Source organism: Capsicum annuum, chromosome 1 (assembly GCF_002878395.1).
Source record: "Capsicum annuum cultivar UCD-10X-F1 chromosome 1, UCD10Xv1.1, whole genome shotgun sequence".
Classification (NCBI taxonomy): Eukaryota; Viridiplantae; Streptophyta; class Magnoliopsida; order Solanales; family Solanaceae; genus Capsicum; species Capsicum annuum.
The window spans coordinates 197751994-197773344 of record NC_061111.1 but is presented as its reverse complement, the minus strand read 5'-3'; the positions used below and the strand labels follow the sequence as shown (position 1 = coordinate 197773344).

General features: G+C 33.5%; 2 protein-coding genes across 2 annotated transcripts; both read left to right on the top strand.

Annotated features, from left to right (window-relative positions):
* The first annotated feature begins 967 nt into the window (after window positions 1-967).
* Window positions 968-1999, top strand: LOC107860214. The gene has a single exon (XM_016705493.2). The coding sequence runs from the start codon at window positions 968-970 to the stop codon at window positions 1997-1999; it is 1032 nt and encodes a 343-aa protein (XP_016560979.2).
* Window positions 2000-6325: 4326 nt separating this feature from the next.
* Window positions 6326-9512, top strand: LOC107857173 (annexin D3-like). Its single transcript, XM_047399681.1, has 6 exons — window positions 6326-6482; window positions 7310-7455; window positions 7679-7906; window positions 8280-8492; window positions 8584-8673; window positions 9064-9512. Exons 1-6 carry the CDS (start codon window positions 6392-6394, stop codon window positions 9265-9267), a joined length of 972 nt encoding a protein of 323 aa, XP_047255637.1. The 5' UTR covers window positions 6326-6391; the 3' UTR covers window positions 9268-9512.
* Window positions 9513-21351: the final 11839 nt, after the last annotated feature.

Below are 21351 nucleotides of genomic sequence, written 5' to 3'. Positions count from 1 at the left end.
CTCCCAAAATAAAAAAATTAGTAAGAGTAACATGTGATAGGGATATTTTGGGTATTTTACCTCTACTTAGAAATGGAGATGTTATTGAGTTATATTTGACACATTTAGTTGATGTGGCCGATGTGGTTCCATCTATTGAATATGACTCCCATGTGGGAGGAGAATCTTGTCCTGATTTTGATAAAGAGTTAAGTGAAGACTTAGGGGACTGTGATGATTTAGGGTTTGAAGAGGACTTTGTAGAAGCTACAATACCTCATGAACCTACTTTTACTAAAAACTTAAGTGGTTGTGGTTCTGTAGATAAGAGTGAAGACCTAGGTGGTGGTGATGATGTTTCTTCTATTGGTAAGGACTTAGGTGGTTATGGTGGTAGTGTTTTTGCTATTAGTGGGGGCTTAGGTGATGGTGGTGTTGCTGCTAGGGGTGAGAACTTAGGTGGGGGTGGTAGTGATTTTTTTGCTAGTAGTGGGGACTTTGGTGATTTGGTGTGGCTGCTAGGGGTGAGGACTTAGGTGATGGTGGTGTTTTTACTATTGGTGGGGACTTGGGTAATGGTGGTGGTGCTGCTAGAGCTTAGTACTTAGCTGGTTGTGACAGTGATTTTTTTGTTGTTGGTGGGGACTTTGGTGCTAATAGTGTTGCTGCTAGGGGTGAGGACTTAGGTGGTGGTGGTGGTAGTGGTAGGAGTGATGATTTGGCTAGCGTAAATGATGTTTCTGCTATTGGTGAGAATTTGGGTAGTGTTTCTGCTGGTATTAATCAGGATTTAGGTGACACTACTTTTGTTACTGCAGCAGATGTCCCAGTCATTCCATCAGATTGGGAAAGTGAAAGTGATGTTAGTGAAAAATCAGATTATTGTGATTTCTTTGATGAAGGTGAAGATGATGAGTATGGTAGTGATGTTCATGAGGAGGTAAGGATTCTGAGGGAATAAAAAAGGCTGCCAAAAAGAAGAGATCTGATGAAATCAAAAGGAGAAAAAAAACAAGAGCCTAGAGCAAGAGGTATTAGCTTAGGTAAAAAGGGAGTGGATGTGGGATATGATACGATTTTATCCAAGAAGAAAAATAGTCTAGAGGGCAAGATAGCTGGAGATGAGCCATATATTGATTCAGATGAGGAGGTAAGTTTTGAAATAGATTCTGATCTTGATATTTACGGGGATACTGAGGTTGAACAACCTACTAGAAGAGAAGGAAAATCAAGGAGAGCAAAAAGAAATTATAAGAGGATTATGTTTGATCCTACTTGTAAATTAATAGTTTGGGAGCTTGAACTTTGTTTTGAAAATGTTGGAGAGTTTAGAAAAACTCTTACTAGATATGTTGTTCAAGAACATGTAGAGCGAAATAAGTTTGTGAATGAATCAAAAAGGATTAGAGTAAAGTGTGTAGATGGTTGTCCATGGTTGTTGTTTGCAAGCATTGATTCTAGGACTACAGATTTTCTAGTTAAAAAGTACATTCCAGTCCACAAGTGTAATGCCACAACAAAGAATAAATTGGTGAATTCTAAGTACTTGGCAAAAAGGTACTGGGATAGAATAACATCAGAACCTGGAATTAGAGCTTTTCAGATTCAAGAGTTACTAAAAAATGATTTGAAGGTATATATAGGGAGGACCGTAGCAAGAAAAGCTAGAAACATTGTGTTGCAGAAAATTATGGGTGATCATGTGGAAGATTTCAAAAGAATTTTGGATTATAGGGATGAGCTTTTAAAGACCAATCCAGGTAGTACATATGTAGTGAGGTTTAGTGAAGAAACTTTTGAAGGTGGAAGAAAACAGTTCCAATCTTTTTACATATGTTTTGATGCTTTGAAGAAAGCATTCAAAACTGGTGCCAGGAGATGTATTGGGTTTGATGGTTGTTTTTTAAAAGGTATTTGTAAGGGTCAATTACTTGTGGCTATTTGTAAGGATGGGAATAACCAGATGCTACCACTAGCTTGGGCAGTAGTTGAAGTTGAAAATAAATTCACTTGGAGATGATTTGTTAGACTTCTGAAAAATGATCTTAAGTTGGGGATGGGTCTGAAGTGACTACTATTACTGATATGCAGAAGGTAACCTCATATATTTTCTCTTATTCATTTTCTGAATTTTTTTTGGGACCTGTTTTATACTTTTGTCAACTGATATATTTTATTTTATTTAAGATTTACTGTCAAATGCAGAGCAAAAAATATGTGCTAGATATGTTCTAGCCAACTGGTCTAAAGATTGGAGAGGTATTAAAAGAAGAAATTATTTTTGGAAGTGTGCCAAATCTACATATGAGCAAGAATTAAGAAAAAATTTGGATCATATGGAGATGTTAGGAGATAAAATTTGTGGAGATCTTCTGTGGTACAACATAGAAAGGTGGTCTAAGGTTTACTTCAAATATCACAGTTGTTGTGATAGTGTTGACAATAACATGGATGAAAGCTTCAACTCATGGATACTAGGGGCAAGATACAAGACTATCATATCAATGCTTGAGGAAATAAGGATTAAGGTAATGAGAAGAATAGGACAGTTAAGACAATTTTTTGAAACATGAATTACTGATATTTCTCTTATGGCACTAAAAGTGTTGCAAGAGAACACATCAAAAGCAATGAAGTGTACTCTTGAGTGGAATGGTGAATTTGGTTTTGAAGTTAAGGATAGATGGAAAAATAATTTTATAGTGAATTTGAGGGATAATATTTGTACATATAGGTCTTGGATGTTAAAAGGTATACCTTGTTGTCATGTCATAGCTGCACTATACTTTAGAAGGCTAAAACCCATTAACTATGTTGCACATTGGTATACTAAGGAAACTTACCTCAAGACTTATAGTTACTTCATTCAGCATGTTATTGGTATGAAAATGTGGCCCAAGTCAACCAATCATTCTGTTATACCACCTACAATAAAAAAGCTTCCAGGCAAACCTAGTAAATCTAGGAAAAAAAAACAGAATAAAAAACAGGACTGGAAAGTTATCAAAGGGGGGTGTTGAGATGGCCTGCAGCACATGTCACAACAAGGGTCATAATAAAAGGAGTTTTCCATTGAATTCAAGTTCCACTAAAACTAGTGGGGCTACTTCTTCAGCAGCACCAAGCACAAGTAAAAAAAGAGGAAGACCAAAAGGATCTACAAAGGTAACATTTGACTTGAATTTACTAGTATTTTAATTCTCTTTTATTCGCTTTAATTTTTTTCTCTCATTATATTTTTTCTTATGTATTGTAGGCTGCTGCAGCACCAGCAGCTACTGGTGGAGAAAAAGGATCACCTGCAGCAACTGCTGCTACTGTAGGTGTTGATAGAGGAAAAGAAACTTCAACTTGTGTTGTTAATAAAGCTATTGATAGAGGTAAAGAAACTGGTGTTGCAGTTATTGGTAGAGCTGGTAGAGGTAGAGGAGCTGGTGCTACAGTTTTTTGTGGAGCTGGTAGAGGTAGAGGAGTTGGTAGTGCAATTGTTGGTGGAACTGGTAGAGGTAGAGGAACTGGTGTTGCTGTTGTTGGTGGAGTTGGTAGAGGTAGAGGAATTGATGCTGCAGTTGTTGGTGGAGCAGGTAGAGGTAGAGTAGCTGGTGCTGTAGTTGTGGGTGAAACTGGTAGAGGTAGAGGAGCTGGTGCTGTTGATTGTACTGGTACATCAAGAGAAGATGGTGTCACTGGTGCTAGCAAAGGTAGAGGGATAGCTTATAAAAGACCTAGGATAGTTGGAATGGGGGTGCTTTATACAGAGAGTGGTTTTAAATTCCTCAATGTAAGTTAAAATTTCTTGATTATGTTTGTCTAATTTAAAGTAAACCTTTTTCAAGTCTTCAGTTAAATTTGTTCTCTTTTATTTTTATCAGCCTGGAATGCCTATGAACTCCACCATAGTGACTGAAAATCTTGAACATCATAAACTAACCTCAGGTGTGAAATGGAAAGGAAAGAAAGTTGTGACCCAACAAGGACTTGAAGACATAAGAGCACAGAAAAGGATGAGGACAAGGTCAAATGTTGCTGAACTGAATAATCTAAGCCAAACAAGTTCAACAACCTTCTAGTAGAAGCCTGATTATATTTTTCTCTTTCTGTATTGATGGTGTGTAATGAAACAGTAGTGATTTTAACTTAGCTAGTAGTTCAATTGTGGTGACTTCAACTATGCAGCTATGACTGCACTAATTTGACATATTTGGAAAACAATGATACAGTAGTGACTGTATTTTTGGCTAATATTTCTGTTGAAATATCAGCAGTTGTGACTGCATTTTTTTAGCTAATGTTTCAGTTGAAATATTAGCAGTTGTGACTGCATTTTTTTGGCTAATGTTTCTATTGAAATATCAGCAGTTGTTACTACATTTATAATGTGTTATGCCTATAGTATTTGGACATTTTGCAACTTCAAATTGCAATTTGTTACCTGCACTTATTTTTTGGGTACTAAATGATTCAAATGCAATCAATTTAACTATAAATACTCAAACAAACGCAAAAGAAGTAAGCTGCACCATTACAAAAGATAAACAAACATGATTCACTTCATCTAGCAACCTTTCTCTTCTTCATATATATAAGAGAATTCAAATATAAGAGAATTCAAATATAAAAGAAGTTGCACTACTCTAACACAATAATTTGCAACACGTCATATAACAACAACCTAGTGCTAAGGTAGCCTCATTGAACCATTTTTCATATAGAGCATCCCAACCAAATAGATTAAAGCTATTACTAATATACAACAAAAAAACACAACAAAGAAGTGAGTATTGTTTCTAGTCCTTCCTTCAGCTATTCGTCTCCAATTCTTTTCTTTCTCCTTGATTTTTCGAATCTCTTCTTCCGACTTCTCCAATTTCATATTAGTCCCATTATCATCGTGTTTTGATTCTTTAGGCTTGTCAACTTCTTCTGAATCTTTCTTGATTGATTTGCTCAATCCAATCAATTTCTCAGCTTCATTGAAATGACAAGATTCAACTACATTCTCGAGCTCACCTAGTTTTTGAATTAGTTTAGAAATCACATAGTTGAACCTCGGATCAAGGTCTTCTGAATCACTCCAACGCCAAAAATCACAAGATCTTAGACCTTTCAATGGTGACAAATAAAGAATATATTAACCTCATTTCTCTTAATCAATTCTATCAAAATAACAAGAGAAATTACAAAATTTGATACTTACCCCATAATAAGGACATGCCCAATATCTTCTACCGGGATTACTTGAAGTCCAAGATGTCTTCAAATGCAACAAAATTTCGTGATTACAATGAATAACTTGCTTCAAAGCAGAGTCATTTTCCTCCATACATATTTTACTCAAGTTGACTGACTTCATTATTGTGTGCTACAAGAAATTCATTTCAACAAATAAGATAAAGAGTAATTTAGAAAAAAATAAAAATTAAAGGACACAAAGTAATTCAGAAATTCATTTTGAAAGTAATTCCTAATAAAACATAGACAAAGTAATGAATGAGATTATACCTTAATACGGAAAGAGACGAAGCTAAAATCAATTCAATTTTATGTTTTTAAATCTCAAATTTTTGCGGCTTAATACAAATCAAGAGAAAGCAATTTTATTATTTGCATCACTTTCATGATTTGAAGAAATTTTGGACTGAAGATGAAGAAGGGGAGGATAAATTAGGGTTTCTTTTATAGAAATAGATATAACCGTTAGGGGGGTTCAAACGGGTATTTAAAAGAAAGAGAAAAGAATTTAAAAAGACAAAAATGAGTTTTTACGCGTTCAGCATCGCTTGTTTACACGCGAGCTGTTAAGGGGTTGAAATAATTTACTTTAAAGATGTTAAGGGGGTAAATAAATGAAAGTTAAGTTTAAGTGCTAAAATGAGTTGGGAGGACAAGTTCAGGGGGAAGATATGTCTTTTCTCTTATTATTATTATATATAATTTACTTTTAAAAATTTGTATTTGATATGATTATGATATGAAATAGGTTATTACATAAAGTAGAGACGGAAATCTAATGTTTTTACTACAAATTGAGTAATATATGAGTAAATATCAAGACTCAAATTTAACTTTGTTCGGAAGAATAATTTTTCAAGAGTTACAGGTACACCTTTTTAAAAGAAACAAAGATAAAAATAAAATGGTGAACTAAAAGGACTATGGAACTTTGTAAAAACTAATAAAGGGCATTACGGTCAAAATGATATTTAAATGGCAAATAGTAGAGCGCAAACTCCCGGTTACCTGTTATAACTTAGGAGGAGGGAAATTGTAACTGAAACTGAAATTAAAACTTTAAATTCTTATTTATTCATATTTATAACTTCTATTCAATTCTCTTTCTATAAGTAATAATAACTTGCTCATCTTTCTCTTGATGTAATTTGTGATTATTCTGAGGAACCAAAACAAGACAATGGGGTGCAGTATCTTAGTACCAGATATTGTTCCTTCTCCAATCCGAGATGCTGAAACACTTAGGAAATCATTCAAAGGACATTTTCTTGGTAATATCTCATTCTATATATATGTATATATATATATATATATATATATATATCTTTGTTTATTATTGTTTTTTATAATCAATCCTAGTGGGTTGTTTAATGTTTTTCGATTATTGCACTATTTTTGTTGTTGTCTTTGCTCCCTTCTTGTAGACTTTGCACTGTTTCCTTGTTACTTGCTATATTTTGTTCGCTATTTCCGTCATCTCTGTACCTGGATTTGTTGCGCTTGAGCAAAGGGTCTTTAGAAAACCACCTCTCTACCTCCACGAGGTAGACTTGTGGGATTTCGCTGGATATGTTGTTGTTGTTATTTTTGATGAATTGTGTGGAATAGTAAGAGTCTAATTCAGTCTTGTTATTTTTGATGAACTGACTGGAATAGTAAGAACTAAGATTCGAATTCAGAATTTAAACTCCATGTTTGTTCAACTTATGCTCTTACCATCATTTTCCAATACGTTCAGAATTTAACATTTGTTACGATTCTAGTAATTTTTAACGTACTCCATCTGTTCCAAAATTCTTATCACGATTTCTTTTTTTAGAGTTAAACCGTATTAACTTTGACCAACATTAAGATATTTTTCTTTTAATTTTATTGATATGAGAAAAGTTGCAATTTATGGTCCTTTTTGTATAGTTTTTAAATATCTCAATTTTAATTTTAAAATTAGTCAAATCGCCTCACGAGAGGCAAAATGTAACTGCTATTTTGGAACAGAGGGAGTATATAGTTATGTCTGTTGTCCAAAATATTGGGTTCAGTTGAACTGATGAACTACAACTACAAGGATGGGTAACGTCCTTTTTATGTAATTTTTTAGGACTGGGAACCGATGAGAAAGCGATAGTAAGTGTGTTGGGACATAGAAATGCAAGTCAGAGGAAGAAGATTAAAGAAGCATATCAGCAGCTTTATGACAAATCCCTTATTGATGATCTTCATTCTGAATTATCTGGTGATTTCAGGGTATTCTCTTTTTTTGCTTCGTACAAACATCTGTTTTATATGCTAATAAATCATAAGCCTATGTTGGTGGAAGGTAGCATATCGTCAATGAGATAGTCGAGGAGTGAAATTCTGTTAGAATTAAAAATGAATAAGCTTGTTGACGGTTCCTTTCCTGCAGATTTACTAGTTAATCTCAAAAGTTTTATAATTTTCTTCGTTTTTCATGTTTGATGCATGACAGAAGGCAGTGATCCTCTGGACATATGATCCTCCTGAACGAGATGCGAGGCTAGTGAATGAGGTTTTAAATTCATGGATGCATGACATAACCCGTCTACAAGTGATGGTAGAGATAGCCTGTGCATCTACTCCTGATCATCTGATTGCTGTGAGACAAGCGTATTGTGCTCTCTTTGGCTGTTCACTTGAAGAAGATATCATAGCACATGCCTCTATTCCTGTCCAAAAGGTTAATTTATTTCACTATTTCCAGTCACAGTACTATTGATTGAAGATGAATAATGTTTCTTTGAACAATATTGTTCAATCTCTCTTTGTTCGCCGGTGCAGTATTATCTAATTTGTAATAGGAAAAAGGTCAAAATTCCCTCTCTACTATATTAGTTGTCTTATTTTTATCCCCTGATACACTTTGGCGTCATTCATACCCTTGTCATTAGCAAATCCTCTTATATTTTCCCTTGCTTTAGTGGAGCTCAAATAGATTTTCTTGGGAAAACCCGAGACAATTTGCTAATAGAAAGGGGATGTATCGTCCCAAAGTATAAGGAGGGCAAAATTAAGATATTTCTTTTTACTTATGCTCAGAGCCTGTTGTGCAGGTTCTAATCAGTCTAGTCAGTTCCTACAGATACAACAAGCAATTAGTCGACCATAGTATTGCTAATCTAGAGGCTTCAAAGCTTCGTGAAGCCACTAGAACAAAACAATTAGATTGTGACGAACTTGTCCTGATACTCAGCACCAGGAACATTCATCAGCTTAAGGCAACATTCGAGTGCTATAAGCAAAACTATGGATTCTCCATTGATCAGGTCAGTTATCTTTAAGCCACCAGATTTACTTCTCTTTAGTTTCTTGCTCTTCTGTCAGTCTTATTTTTTTTGGACCAACTTTCCATCACAGGATATAACGAATTGTGGCGAAGGTCTCTTAGAATCTATCTTGAAAGTGGTTATCTGGTGCATAGACTCCCCGGAGAAGCATTTTGCTGAGGTAACAAAAAATGTCATAAACGATTACCTCGTTAGACTTTATTTTTTTCTTATTATTTTGTGCCCTTTTTTTCCTTCAAGAATCCTTCTATTTAGGTGCATATAGTCATATTTGTTTTAGCGAAAATTGGTACAGACACTAGCTTCGTCATGGATCATACTTGAACGTATAAGAAAATTTCTAATCATTTGGTAAATTAGATGGTAATTCCCTTCTGGATCTTAATGTATTACCACCACCCCCTCAAACACTTGCTCTTGATATCGAGCGGCTTTGAAGTTTTGAACTGTTTTATCATCTCCTTATATCCCCTGGATATCTAATAGCGCTTGTCACCTATTGACAGTGACTAAATCATCCTTTTTTCTCCTCCGTATCTTGGCCTTTCAGGTCATAAAGGGCTCCACGGATGGGCTTGGAACTGACGAGGATTCTCTGACTAGAACCATTGTAACTAGAGCTGAAATTGATATGATGAAAGTTAAGGAAGAATATGTTAAAATGAAGAATACTACTCTTGAATATGCAGTAGCTGATGACACATCAGGTTACTACAAGGAGTTCCTGATGACCCTGCTCGGGGCCAGTGAGTAGTTTGTAGTATTAGCATCCTTTATCATTGGTAATTTCAAGAATTGGTGATATTGTCATTTAACTTTATTTCCTTTCAATAGCGATTAGCGTTTGTGGTTTGGCCCTTCCTCGGATACTGCGCATAGCGCAAATTTAGTGCACGGGGTGGTTGTGCGCATAGCGCAAATTTAGTGCACGGGGTGGTTGTTTTTCTTTTTGCTTTGAAGTTGATGTATCACACTGACTTCTGAGAGTGATCTTTGATAGTATTTGTGTCAGCATTAGAAGAAGAAATATTGTGTACCTTAATTGTGGTTTGGTACTTTGTTTCTGAATAAATGGTGGTCATTCTGTTCTAGTCTCGTAGAAACAAAACATTATTGCTGACATTTTAGTTCTTTACAGGATTAGTGTTATCTACATTACCTATCTTATCTCTTGAGGTCATCGAGTTTGAATTCATGTTTGAGGAATAAAATAAAAGTGATTTTGAATCTCATGATCTTAAATTAAAGATATGTTTAATGTATCAAAATGTTCTTCAATATTGTGGTCTTAAACATGTCCGAAAAGTTAGAATTAAAGAGTTACAAAAAGAAGAAAGGGTTATTCATTTTTTAAACAGACCAAAATGAAAAGTGGATCAAACAAATTCAAGCGGAGGGAGTACTTTGAGAATCAGAGTAGCATTTGATTATGAATACAAATTTAAGTTGTTTCTGAATTTCTCTAAGTAATTTAAAATGATACGTAAAGGTGAAAATTACTTTTTATTGGCCTAATGTGATTTCCAGAATTATACCTTCAACCTTAAAAAATAAAGTAAAAAATATACATGATCAAACGACAACTAAATTTTATTGAGTTGTATACTAGATTACCAGTAGCTAATTTAACAGAACCAATCTTAAGTTTGAGTAAGACAGAGATGTGAAGGAGTAGATAAGTAACCATTGAAGGGGTCGGGGAAACCTCAAGGTGGTGAGATACGGAGCCATTATTCAGAGGCATATCTAGAATTTTGAGTGGATGGATGCATTATTATGAAAATATTTCTAGAGTGAGTTCACACATTTATATTTAAATATTTTTAGAAAAAAATATAACACTACTATATATGATCTAGGGAGGGGAGTATGGCTAACGTGAACCCAGTAAGCTCCACCTAGATACGCCCCTGCCATAATCTTTGTCGTAAGTTATCGTCGCAGTGTCTGTATTGAATGATTGGAAAATAGAGGCAGAGTGAACATGACAAGTCGGTGAAGAGTAAGGGAAATTGTCATTTCTACTCCTTCCATTCATCTTTACTTGTTCACTGTTAACTTCTTACACTCCTTAAGAAAGAATAAATAGTAAGAGTAATTTTACTATACCGCTCTTTGAATATAATACATTTAATGTTTTGATAAGTGGTGGAGGTTCGAGGTCCCGTTCATTGCTCTACAAAAGGGTGAGTCCTCTCATTCTCTCCTATCGTTAATTTTCTCAGTTTGATTCTTATATTTGGTGCTAATTACTTATTTGTTCAATGTTTAGTCCTCCTCTTTCTTTTCTTCTTCGTTGTTCACATTTTCATCGCTAAACTCATGCATTATTAATTTATTTCACTAATGGGAGTTGCACATATTCATTTCTAAACTATGTCACCAATTGGTAATCTGATCGGACCCTATGTTATTGTCATCATCATGTTAAAATATGTAATTATAACCAAAATGTTCACATTCATAAAATGGAAAAGGGCCAAAAATACTCTTGAACTGGCGGAATGGAGTAAAAATAACCTTTGTTAGTTTTCTAGCTCAAAAAATACCTCCCGTTAAATTTTTGGCTCAAAAATATTCCTCTATCTAACGGAATGACACCAAGTGGAAATATCACAGATCAGTCCACGTCAGCGTTCACGTGGAATATCACCCCATTGATCAAACCATTTTTTGTCCATTTAAAATCGGACCACCAAGCTCGATTTTCATGTCGATTCAACCACGGTAAGATTCCTGGGATTACTCTATTCGGCCTCCTTGGTATAGCATACTTTTTCCTTGTTCCCCTAATTTTGTCATTCCTCTAGGTTTACTACTTTCTGGGTATATTATCTAGCGAAATTAGGTTGGTTGCACACTTTTCTTTTGCTTCTTTGGGATTACAAAAAATGATGAATTCTATACTCCGAGATCCTACTAACACAGAATGTTTTGTGCATCGTCCTATTTTTTTTTTCTGTCTTCTCTATATTCTGGGGATTAGGAAGTATTAACAAGAGAAAATGAAAAGTTGAAATCTTCATAGTATTCCTCTTGTAAAATGCCATGTTATTGCAATTCCCAGAGTTTCGTTACGTTCTTTTGAATAGCTTCGCATTTTATTTTGTGCTTTATTGAGTTCATTGCTAGTTATTTCCTTTTTTATTGATATGATGGTCGAATCGGATATGAAAATCGAGCTTGATAGTCAAATTTTAAATGGACAAAAAATGGCCTGATAAATGGGGTGATTTTTCATTTGAACGCTAATGTGGACTGACCATGTGGTATTTTTTATTCATATAGCGTGCTTAGTGTCATTCCATTAGAGAGAGGGGCATTTTTTAGCTAAAAATTTAATGAGGGGTATTTTTGAGCAAAAAAAAAATCAACAGAGGTATTTTGCTTCATTTCAAATAGTTTAGGGATATTTTTGGCCCTTTCTCGTTCATAAAATTTATATCAAGAGACTGCTATAATATCTCAAATATTTCATAAAGAAACTTAAATAGAGGATCATCTACTACACATTTGCTAAAATGATTAATAGACGATCTAAGAAGCAATCATTTTTTATTCAACGATGCTTCATAATTAGGAATTTCTTAATTAATACAAATTAAGGTATTTTGCATTCGCTAATTAAATGAACTATCTTGTTGAGAAACTTCATCTGTACATACAATCTTCATAAGCTGCAATATAAACATAATAAAAAAATAAGTAGACGACTTTTCAGTAGAACTAAATACGTCAACTTTAAATTAGGAAATCTATCATGAGAAAAGCATACATGGATTTGTATGAACTATCATCCCGAGTGTCTCTGGACATGGAACATGATGTATCTTAAACTCAAGGTTAAGAATGTAGGAAGCATGACTGTGAGTTGTATTTGGCTCAAAGCAAGGTTTTCTGAGTTGAATGTTCATCCAAATAGGCTTTTAATGCATCATCTGTTGCACTCCAATTTGCAACACACCAACTCCCAATTCTAGCTCCCTGCATAACAGAATTATAATTTACTCTTACGATAAGTAGTACAAATTAAATAGTCTTTTATGGTTGGGATGGATATATATAACTTCTGTACATCTAGTATTTTAAGTTTGTCAAAAATAAATAATTTTGATATTTGTTATAAATTTATCAAATTTTGAATATTAGATATAACGAACATTGTGAGTGACCAATCAACTAGAAACACCAAAAAAGTTTAAAAATCACAACTTGAGAAATAGTAGAGACTGCGCCTAAAAAACCTACATCAAACATTAGAAATAATAGAAAAATAGCAAGGAATGCAACTCTAAATTTGAGTTTTCATAATTAAATCTTTTTTTCTTCTACACAATTTTCATATAATTTAACTATTAAAGTTAATAAATATTTAAAAAGACTAAAAATACACATATTTTACAAACTTAAACAATCAAAATTATTCAAAAATATTCTTAGGGATTTATAATAAATTTCAATTGATATTTTACCTGGCAAAAACTTATGAAAAATAACATGAGAATGCACGAGAATATATTTAGCTTTGCCATTGTTTTGGGGTAATGCCTAAAACTAAGAGGTTTTGTCAGTTAAATAGCATGATTCATCTTTTGAATATAATCCAATATCAATTGGATATTAATACTATTTATTATTTTTTCCTATAATAATTATATAGAAAAACTATTTTAATGTGGCTTAAGTTGATTTTAAAACATTAATGTCCTTAATAAAAAGTTAAAGCCTAGATGTGTTAACATTTATTAGGTTAGAAATAATCTCATTTTGAAATTAAACATTATGCATTTAAGTAAAAATCTTTCAGCAACTTTAAACTCATTTAAGTAAAATTCTTTGCGTAACTTTAAATTTATACTTTCTAGGTCCACCCGTATTTATTTATGCTTGACTTGTCACATAATTTTACTATATCACACTTAATTATTATAAGACATCTTTTTTTTTCAGGCTATTGAAAAAGAATTAGAAATAGTGAAAATAACATAAATCCCACTAGTTTGCTTCTTAATTATCTTCTCTCCTAATTTTTTATTTAATTTTTCTCTCTCCCAAATTTTAATTATTCATATACATAACTCAACCCCGATATACATTACTACTTATATATATGAATTAACTGATTTAATAATAATTAAGGAAATAAAACATCTTCCTTAAATACATAACTCAATTAACGCTATATTTACAAAATTGTAATTAATGTATCCCTTAAATTTAGTGACAGTTTTTCAGTTTCAAAATTTTGAAACACCAAATCACTTCCCATGGTCAAAATTAGAGATTGAGGAATCTCGGGTTGATTTGGACAATTGTATTCGAATGGCATCCTATGTAATAATATACCTTGTAAATCACTATTAGTATAATATGCAACAAAACTTATACAAAATTTTTCAATACTGATCATACAGATGAACAATGGCTAACATTCTTTCATATACATAAGCATGCTATGTATATAGGTTGAAAGAACACAAACCAACAGGTCTAACAGAGTTCTATACATAACTATGCTATGTATATGGTATGTTAATACAGATGCACAATTGCTTATGTATATGGGTTAAAAATAAAATAACTTAGCAGTTTGTGTGACATACATATACATAACTCTGTTATTTATATTGTTTTGAAGTAAAATAGTTTAGCAGTATATAGGCCAAATACATAGTTATGTATATGGTGTGACAAAAAAACTCTCAGTAATGTCAAATTTCATACATATATATATATTTGTGCTATGTATCAGATTATAAAGCCTTAAGTCATCGACAGTCACTTAAAGTTGTCCCGAAAATTCACTTAGACCCCTCAACTAAGGCATGTACCTATTAGACCCCTAACCCACCCGAATTTGATCCAATCAGATCTTTTTTGCCTACATGGCACTCTGCATGTTTTCATTCAATAGGAGCGCGTGAGGAGGTATTTTTTTTACTAAACCACGAATGAAAACGTGCCAAGCGGCACTGAGGGCCCCAAAAAATTATTAATAAAATTTTTTTTTTAAAGGCTCCCACCCAGCCACCCCCATCCGATCCCTCCCCTCTTCATTTTTTTCTCCCACTCTTCTTCCTCATTTTTTTTCTTAAACTTAATTCTCCTCCCATTTTTTCTTCTTTTTCTGCTTTTTTGTTCTTAGTTTTGAATTTATGTTTGAATTCAATTTGAATTTTTTTGTTCTTAGTTTGATCTTATTCTTAATTCTTTCCCGCCATTAGTTTGCCGGAGAAAATGGAAGTTTACCCAAAAAAATAAAAGTTTGCCTGAAAAATGTAAATCCATTTTTTCCACAAATCAACAAAAATGTAAATTTAATTCAAAAAGAAAAATCAAAATGCTATTTTCATAAATCAATAAGCTATTCATCTTCCTCAATTCATTTTGAATTTTCTCCATCTCATTTATCATTGTAGAACAGGAAGAATTTTATCGGAAAAAATGAAGCTACGTCGGAGAATTTTTTTGTACAAGATGAAGAAGAAGAAAGTATGGGGGCAGGGGAGGGGGGAGGGGGTGTTTAGTTTTTTGCCTTTTTTAAAAAAAAAAGTTAATGAAGAAGAGGAAGGTGTGAGTGGCAAAGCAGGGGGGTTTAGTTTTTTATTTTATTTTAATAAAAGTTATAATTTTTTTTAATTATAATTTAATTAGTTATGGAATATTTTTTAATTCAATTTCAAGTGTCACTTTTAATTCGTCATTTATGCCACGTAAGTGTGTTACACTCTCTATATATCTTTTGCTGATTGTGTAAAAAAGGCCAAATTGGATCAAAATTTGAGTGGGTTAGGAGTCTAATAGGTACAGATCTTAGTTGAGGGGTCTAAGTAAATTTTTGAGACAACTTTAAGTGTTTGTCGATGACTTAAACCGGTTATAAATAACATAATGCCTTCAATGTTTTAAGGCAGAATATATCGGCAGACCCCTTGGCACCTCAAGTGAACAATTTACATTTTAAACACCTAAAGTAGCCTTAAAGTGTGTCACTTTGGCACCTTTTTGCCTAATTAAAAGAAAATTCAGGCGCGTGTATTTCAATCCATACACGTGGGTTTTGCACGCCAATTAAAACGTGTCACGTATCAACACCTTTCCACGTCATCCACATCCACTAAAAGGGAGAAAAAAAAAAAAAAAAACCAAATCAATTTCCAAATTCGATTGAAACCCTATTTCTTTCCCCTTTGTACGTCTTATTAATTTTTTTTATTTTTTATTTGATTCTTCTTTTATTGTTAGTGATTTATAACTATTTATGGTGCATTTTGCAGGTATAATGCTTGCATGAAATTGTTGATTCATTTTCAATGAAGAATTTGAAGAAATTTAGTTTATAGTTGAAGAAATTGTAGGTCGGACTAAACTTTTTCTTTAAGTTCATATTTTTCCTTGCTATTTGGATTGTTTACCCCTTGAAATTATAGTGATGGGTCTAATTTGTGTTTTTAGGATTTTTTTTCTGATTTCAGTTATAAAGTAAGGATGTTTTATTGGCATTTTGGGGATTTCACTAATTTAGGGTTTATTTTGGAGATTGCACTGATAATATAGGGTTATTTTGGTACTTTTAAATTTAAGGGTATTTTTGGTATTTTCTTTATTTCAGAAACCTTGGGAATTTGTTTAAAAAATGGACAGCTATATTTCGACCTATTTTCATCATGGGGGAACAATTGTAGTCGACCTTAATCTTAGTTATAAAGGTGAGTTAGATATTTTTGTTGTTTCCATTGATAAAGACTATTTCAGTTTTGTTGAATTTCTTTTCTACACCAAAGATCTTGGGTACTCAAAAGTTAAGGGTTTCTATTGTCAACATATAGATAATGGTGGTTTAGTTCAAATCACTTCTAATAGTCAATTACTGGAGTTTGTAAAGGAGTTAAAAAATGGTGATGAGCTTGAAGTGTATGTTTTTCATGACATTGATGAAGATCTTGAGGTTGTGGAAAATGTTGTGCCTCTTTTAGTAGGGTCACAATCTAATGATGAAGTTGATATAGTCAGCGATGAGAATGAGAATAGAAGTCTTAATGAAGATCTAAATGGTGATGAAACAGATCTTCCCAGTAGTGAATCAGATCTAAATGGTGATGATATCCCTGATGAGGATGATTCAGACATTGATGAAGAGTTGAGAGCCTTTAGGGCTGAAAGTAAAAGTAAAAAAAATTTTAAAAAAAAATTCAAATCAAGAGAAGAAATACCAGTAGGTGAAGCTGGTATCGATAAAGATTTTCAAGACATTGGCAGAAATAACAAAGATAGATATGTAGGTAGATTAGGAAGTGATGAAGAGTATATTGATAATTCAGACTGTGATAGTATTGATACCACTGATTTGTTAGATGAGGATACTGTTGTGGGTGTTGATTTTTCAAGAAGAAGAAGAAGTAATAAAATTAGATTTGATGATAATTGTGGTGTTGTTGTTTTTGAACTTGGTATGATTTTTAATGGTCCTAAGAAATTTAGAAAAGCTTCGGTGATACGGGCACGATCATGACGATGGATGTTTTTTAGTATTTTGAATGCAACTGAGAAAGTGTGCAAATTGAAGTGTGAAGAAGGTCCTTGGTGTGCACAAAGCCACCCTAAAACACACTCCATGGACGCCTATTTTGTGCCCTTTTCACTAAAGTGCTCTTTTGTCTTTTTACCTCTTATTGTAATAAGTCTATAAATAAACATGATAGGATTTTAGTTCATTAGTTATTGAATATTGATGAAAGAACACTTCTCTTGAGAGAGAGCCCCCCTAAGCCGAAACTAGGACATGAGCAAGTGTGGACTCACTTGTGAATGTGGATTGCTTGGAAACGATGGTGCTTGAGCTGTGGAATCCCTCTCGTGTCTTCGTAAGAGTGTGGTGTTGCTATTGTAAGTCTTAGGGGTCCTTAGATTTAATATATCTTTGGGTTCTTGGGTCTTATTGTAGTGTATGTCTCACTAACTATCTCTACATTTCATGTCTTAGTTAGTGTTATCTAGGGAAACCATTAGTTCTTGTTGTTCTTGTAATCTTATAATCGTTGGATTGTTGTTATCCTATTGTGTTTTTTTCTTATTATAATGTTGTTTATCCCTTGTTATTGTTAGTCATTTACACCTTGTTTCTTGTTCTTGTTGGAGCCGAGAATTGTGTTTGTGTTGCTCTCGGGTTTCCCTTTATTTGTGGACTGTTTTAACTTCTTTTTTATACGATCCAAGTTTTTATCGTATCATTTGGTATCAAATCATGGCGCGATCTTATTCCTACAAGATCAATCTTGGGCTTGCTTGTTAGAAAACAAAAAAAAATTATTAAAAACAAAACTGAAAATTTCAGAAAATAGTAATCTTTCCATTGTTGTTGTCTTGGCCGAAATTGTGTTCTTGTGGTGTTCTTGGACGATATTTGTTCTTGAGTCTGGGTCTAAAAGCCTTTATTTGTCTTGTATGTTTGTAGTGTTAGTTTTGTTCTTCACTAACACTGTGAGACGATTTTGATTTGGGCTTATATTTGTTGATGATGTTGACGTGAACTTGAGCCTTGACCGAATTATTGTTGAACATTGTGTTGTGGTTTTCACCTTGGCCTTGTGTTGTTGTTAAGGATTGGTGGCTTAAGAACCTTTTGTTGAAATTGTTGAAGCCTTGGCCGTATGGTTAACTTTGTTGTTGTGGAATTTGGAGTTGGATGTTGGTTGTGTTGTTGATGTTCTTGGAAGTTGTTGTTGTGTTCTTGTGGATTCTTCACCCATTCATCTTTTGTTAAAACAAGAAAAGTTTAACTTTAGATCTACAAAAGATGAAAGACAAGTTGTAGTATTTGTTGGTGAAAGGTCTAGATTCACATCACTCTTGACTTAACAACAACTTTTCAACCACTTTTCCATGATTTAAGGACCCTTGTTTTAAGGAAAAGTACAAAGAAAGTCAAGTCTTCCTTTTTGAAATTTGAAAAGGGATTTCAAGACTTATATTTCCCCCCTTAACCAATTCCTACTAATTTCAAATTGTAAAGTGATCAAGACTTCAAATTGGTGAATAAAATGGCGCTAAAACCGTGACCAATAGTGTGCTTCCACGTCATCACCTTTACTGTTCACGCAACATATTTTAAGCTCAAATTTTGATCTTTTAGTTTCATTTTGTGGTTTCTTTAGTTTCATTTGTTGATTCCAATAATAACTTACAAGTTAGTGACCATTTACTAAATTGTGAGTTGGTTTTGAAACCGTTCTTCGTATTTACATCCTTGTTTGTTTTTCTTATTCTTTGGAGTCGCTGTAAACATTTGGTTCACCTCTCAACACCTCACGGAGTACAAGCAAGCATACAACACTTGTGGGATTAAGTGTGAGGAATCCGAGAACAAAGAAATAAAGGGAGAGTATGAGGACCTTTCTTTAACAACTAACTCATTTGTTGTTTTATACTGAAACTTCTTGGATAAACTCAATTGAGCTGGATTAGATTGAAGGCAAATCTCAAGATGCAGAGAAAGCCAAGATGCAAAATGAAGGTGTTAGCCGAGACTTGAAATTGTTGTGTTCTCGGTTTCTTCTTATTTTATGGACTGATTTGGTTTAGTTGTGCCGCGAATTTGAGGTCAAATTCCTCTCAAGAAGGAGAGGATAATACAAGCACGATCATGACGATGAACGTTTTTGAGTATTTTGAATGCAACTGAGGAAGTGTGCAAATTGAAGTGTGAAGAAGGGCCTTGGTGTGCATAAAGCCACCCCAAAACACACTCCATGGGCGCCTATTTTGTGCTCTTTTCATTAAAGGGCTCTTTTATATTTTTATCTCTTATTGTAATAAGTCTATAAATAGAACATGATAGGGATTTAGTTCATTAGTTGTTGAATATTGATGAAATAACACTTCTCTTGAGAGAGAGCCTCCCTAGGCCAAAACTAGGACATGAGTAAGTGTGAACTCACTTGTGAATGTTGATTGCTTGGAAACAATGGTGATTGACCGGTGGAATCCCCCTCGTGTCTTCATAAGAGTGTGATGTTGCTATTGTAAGTCTTAGGGGTTCTTAGATTTAATATATTTTTGGGTTCTTGGGTCTTATTGTAGTGTATGTCTCACTAACTATCTCTACATTTGATGTCTTAGTTAGTGTTATCTAGGGAACCTTTAGTTCTTGTTGTTCTTGTAATCTTGTTATCATTGGATTATTGTTATCCTATTGTGGTTCTTCTTATTATAATGGTCTTTATCCCTTGTTATTGTTAGTCATTTACACCTTGTTTCTTGTTGTTGTTGGAGCCGAGAATTGTGTTTGTGTTGCTCTTGGGTTTTCCTTTGTTTGTGGACTATTTTGACTTCTTTTTTATACGATCCAAGTTTTTATCGTATCATTCGGGGAGGTATGCAGTGAAAAATTGAGTTCAGATTGTCTTAAAACCTAATGAAGTTCATAGAGTGAGGGCTAAGTGCAAATTCAAGATAAAATACAGTTGGTTATGTTATGGTGCACTTGACAGAGACTCTTATAATTTTTTGACTAAGAATTATAATCCAGTGCATAAGTTCACAATATCAAACAAGAATATGATGTGTACAACTAAGTTTGTTGCTAACAGATTTAGGGATGAAGTAAGTAAACAACCATCTTTGCAAATTTGAGAAATACAGGAATTATGCAGAGAAAAATTAAAATTATATGTGGGTAGAACAATCTGTTATAGGGCAAAGTTACAGGTTCTAAGAGAGGCCATGGGGGACTGAAACTTGGAGTTTGCAAGATTATGTGATTAGCTGAGATGATTCAGACCCATTTTTTTTTTATCCTTTGAGAAAAAGATTCATTCTCTTCATAAAAAATAGGAGGTAGAACCAATAAAGATTTCTTTTTCGATTCATCCCTGGCCTCATTCAAGAATTGTTTTTGATCAAACAAATCAATCTTAGCAGTTTGTTTGGCTGAGAATTGACAGTGAAACTGTCCTAGGTAAAAATCTGTTTATGTATTTCTATGTGTGTCTTGATGCATTGAAAAAATGATGGATGAAAGGATGTAGAAGAATTATAGGGTTTGATATATGTTTCTTAAAGGGTGCTTGTAAGGGTGAACTTCTAGTTGTAGTTGGAAAGAATGGAAACAATCAGATGTTTTCTATGGCCTAGATTGTTGTTGACAAGGAAATCAAGCATAGTTGAAGTTTTTTTCTCAACTACTTGAAAGAGGCTCTATAGTTGGGTACTGGAGCAGGTTATACTATGATGACTGATATGCAAAAGGTAAAATTTTATATTTTTTAACTGTCAATTAATTAAAAAATAGAATTTCTTTGTCAAGTACTTTAACTATTTTTTTGTATGTAGGGTTTTCATGCTACTGTTCTTGAGTTGTTACCAAATGTTGAAATTAGAAGATGTGCTAGACACATCTGGGCTAACTGGAGTCAAGAGTGGAAGGAAGAAGAGAGAAAAAAATAGTTTTGAAAATGCTCAAAGGCAAGTTTTGAAGTGAAGTTCAAAGAAGAATTTGATTACATGAACCAACTTGGTAGGAAAGGTAATGATATTATTGGCGATTTGCTGCATTATTCTAGGAAGTCATGGGTTGGGGCATTCCTTAAAGAGCATTATAAGTGTGATGTTGTTGAAAATAACATGTGTGAGACCTTTAATTCATGGATCTTAGTTTCTAGACACAAATCTATCATTACCATGTTGGAGAAAATTAGGAGAAAAATCATGACTAGAACTGTGGATATGATTAAGTTTGTCAATACTTGGATATGTGATATTGCACCTATGGTTAGACTGATTTTGGAGGAGAATAAGAACAAGGCTAGGGTTTGTAAGGTGCTTTGGAATGTTGATGTTG

Bases quoted from the DNA above. Each gene is read 5' to 3' on its own strand.
- LOC107860214 (XM_016705493.2), top strand. From the start codon at position 968: ATGAAATCAAAAGGAGAAAAAAAACAAGAGCCTAGAGCAAGAGGTATT.
- LOC107857173 (XM_047399681.1), top strand. From the start codon at position 6,392: ATGGGGTGCAGTATCTTAGTACCAGATATTGTTCCTTCTCCAATCCGA. The intron at 7,456-7,678 runs GTATTCTCTTTT...GATGCATGACAG, and splicing joins AATTATCTGGTGATTTCAGG to AAGGCAGTGATCCTCTGGAC. The intron at 7,907-8,279 runs GTTAATTTATTT...CCTGTTGTGCAG, and splicing joins CCTCTATTCCTGTCCAAAAG to GTTCTAATCAGTCTAGTCAG.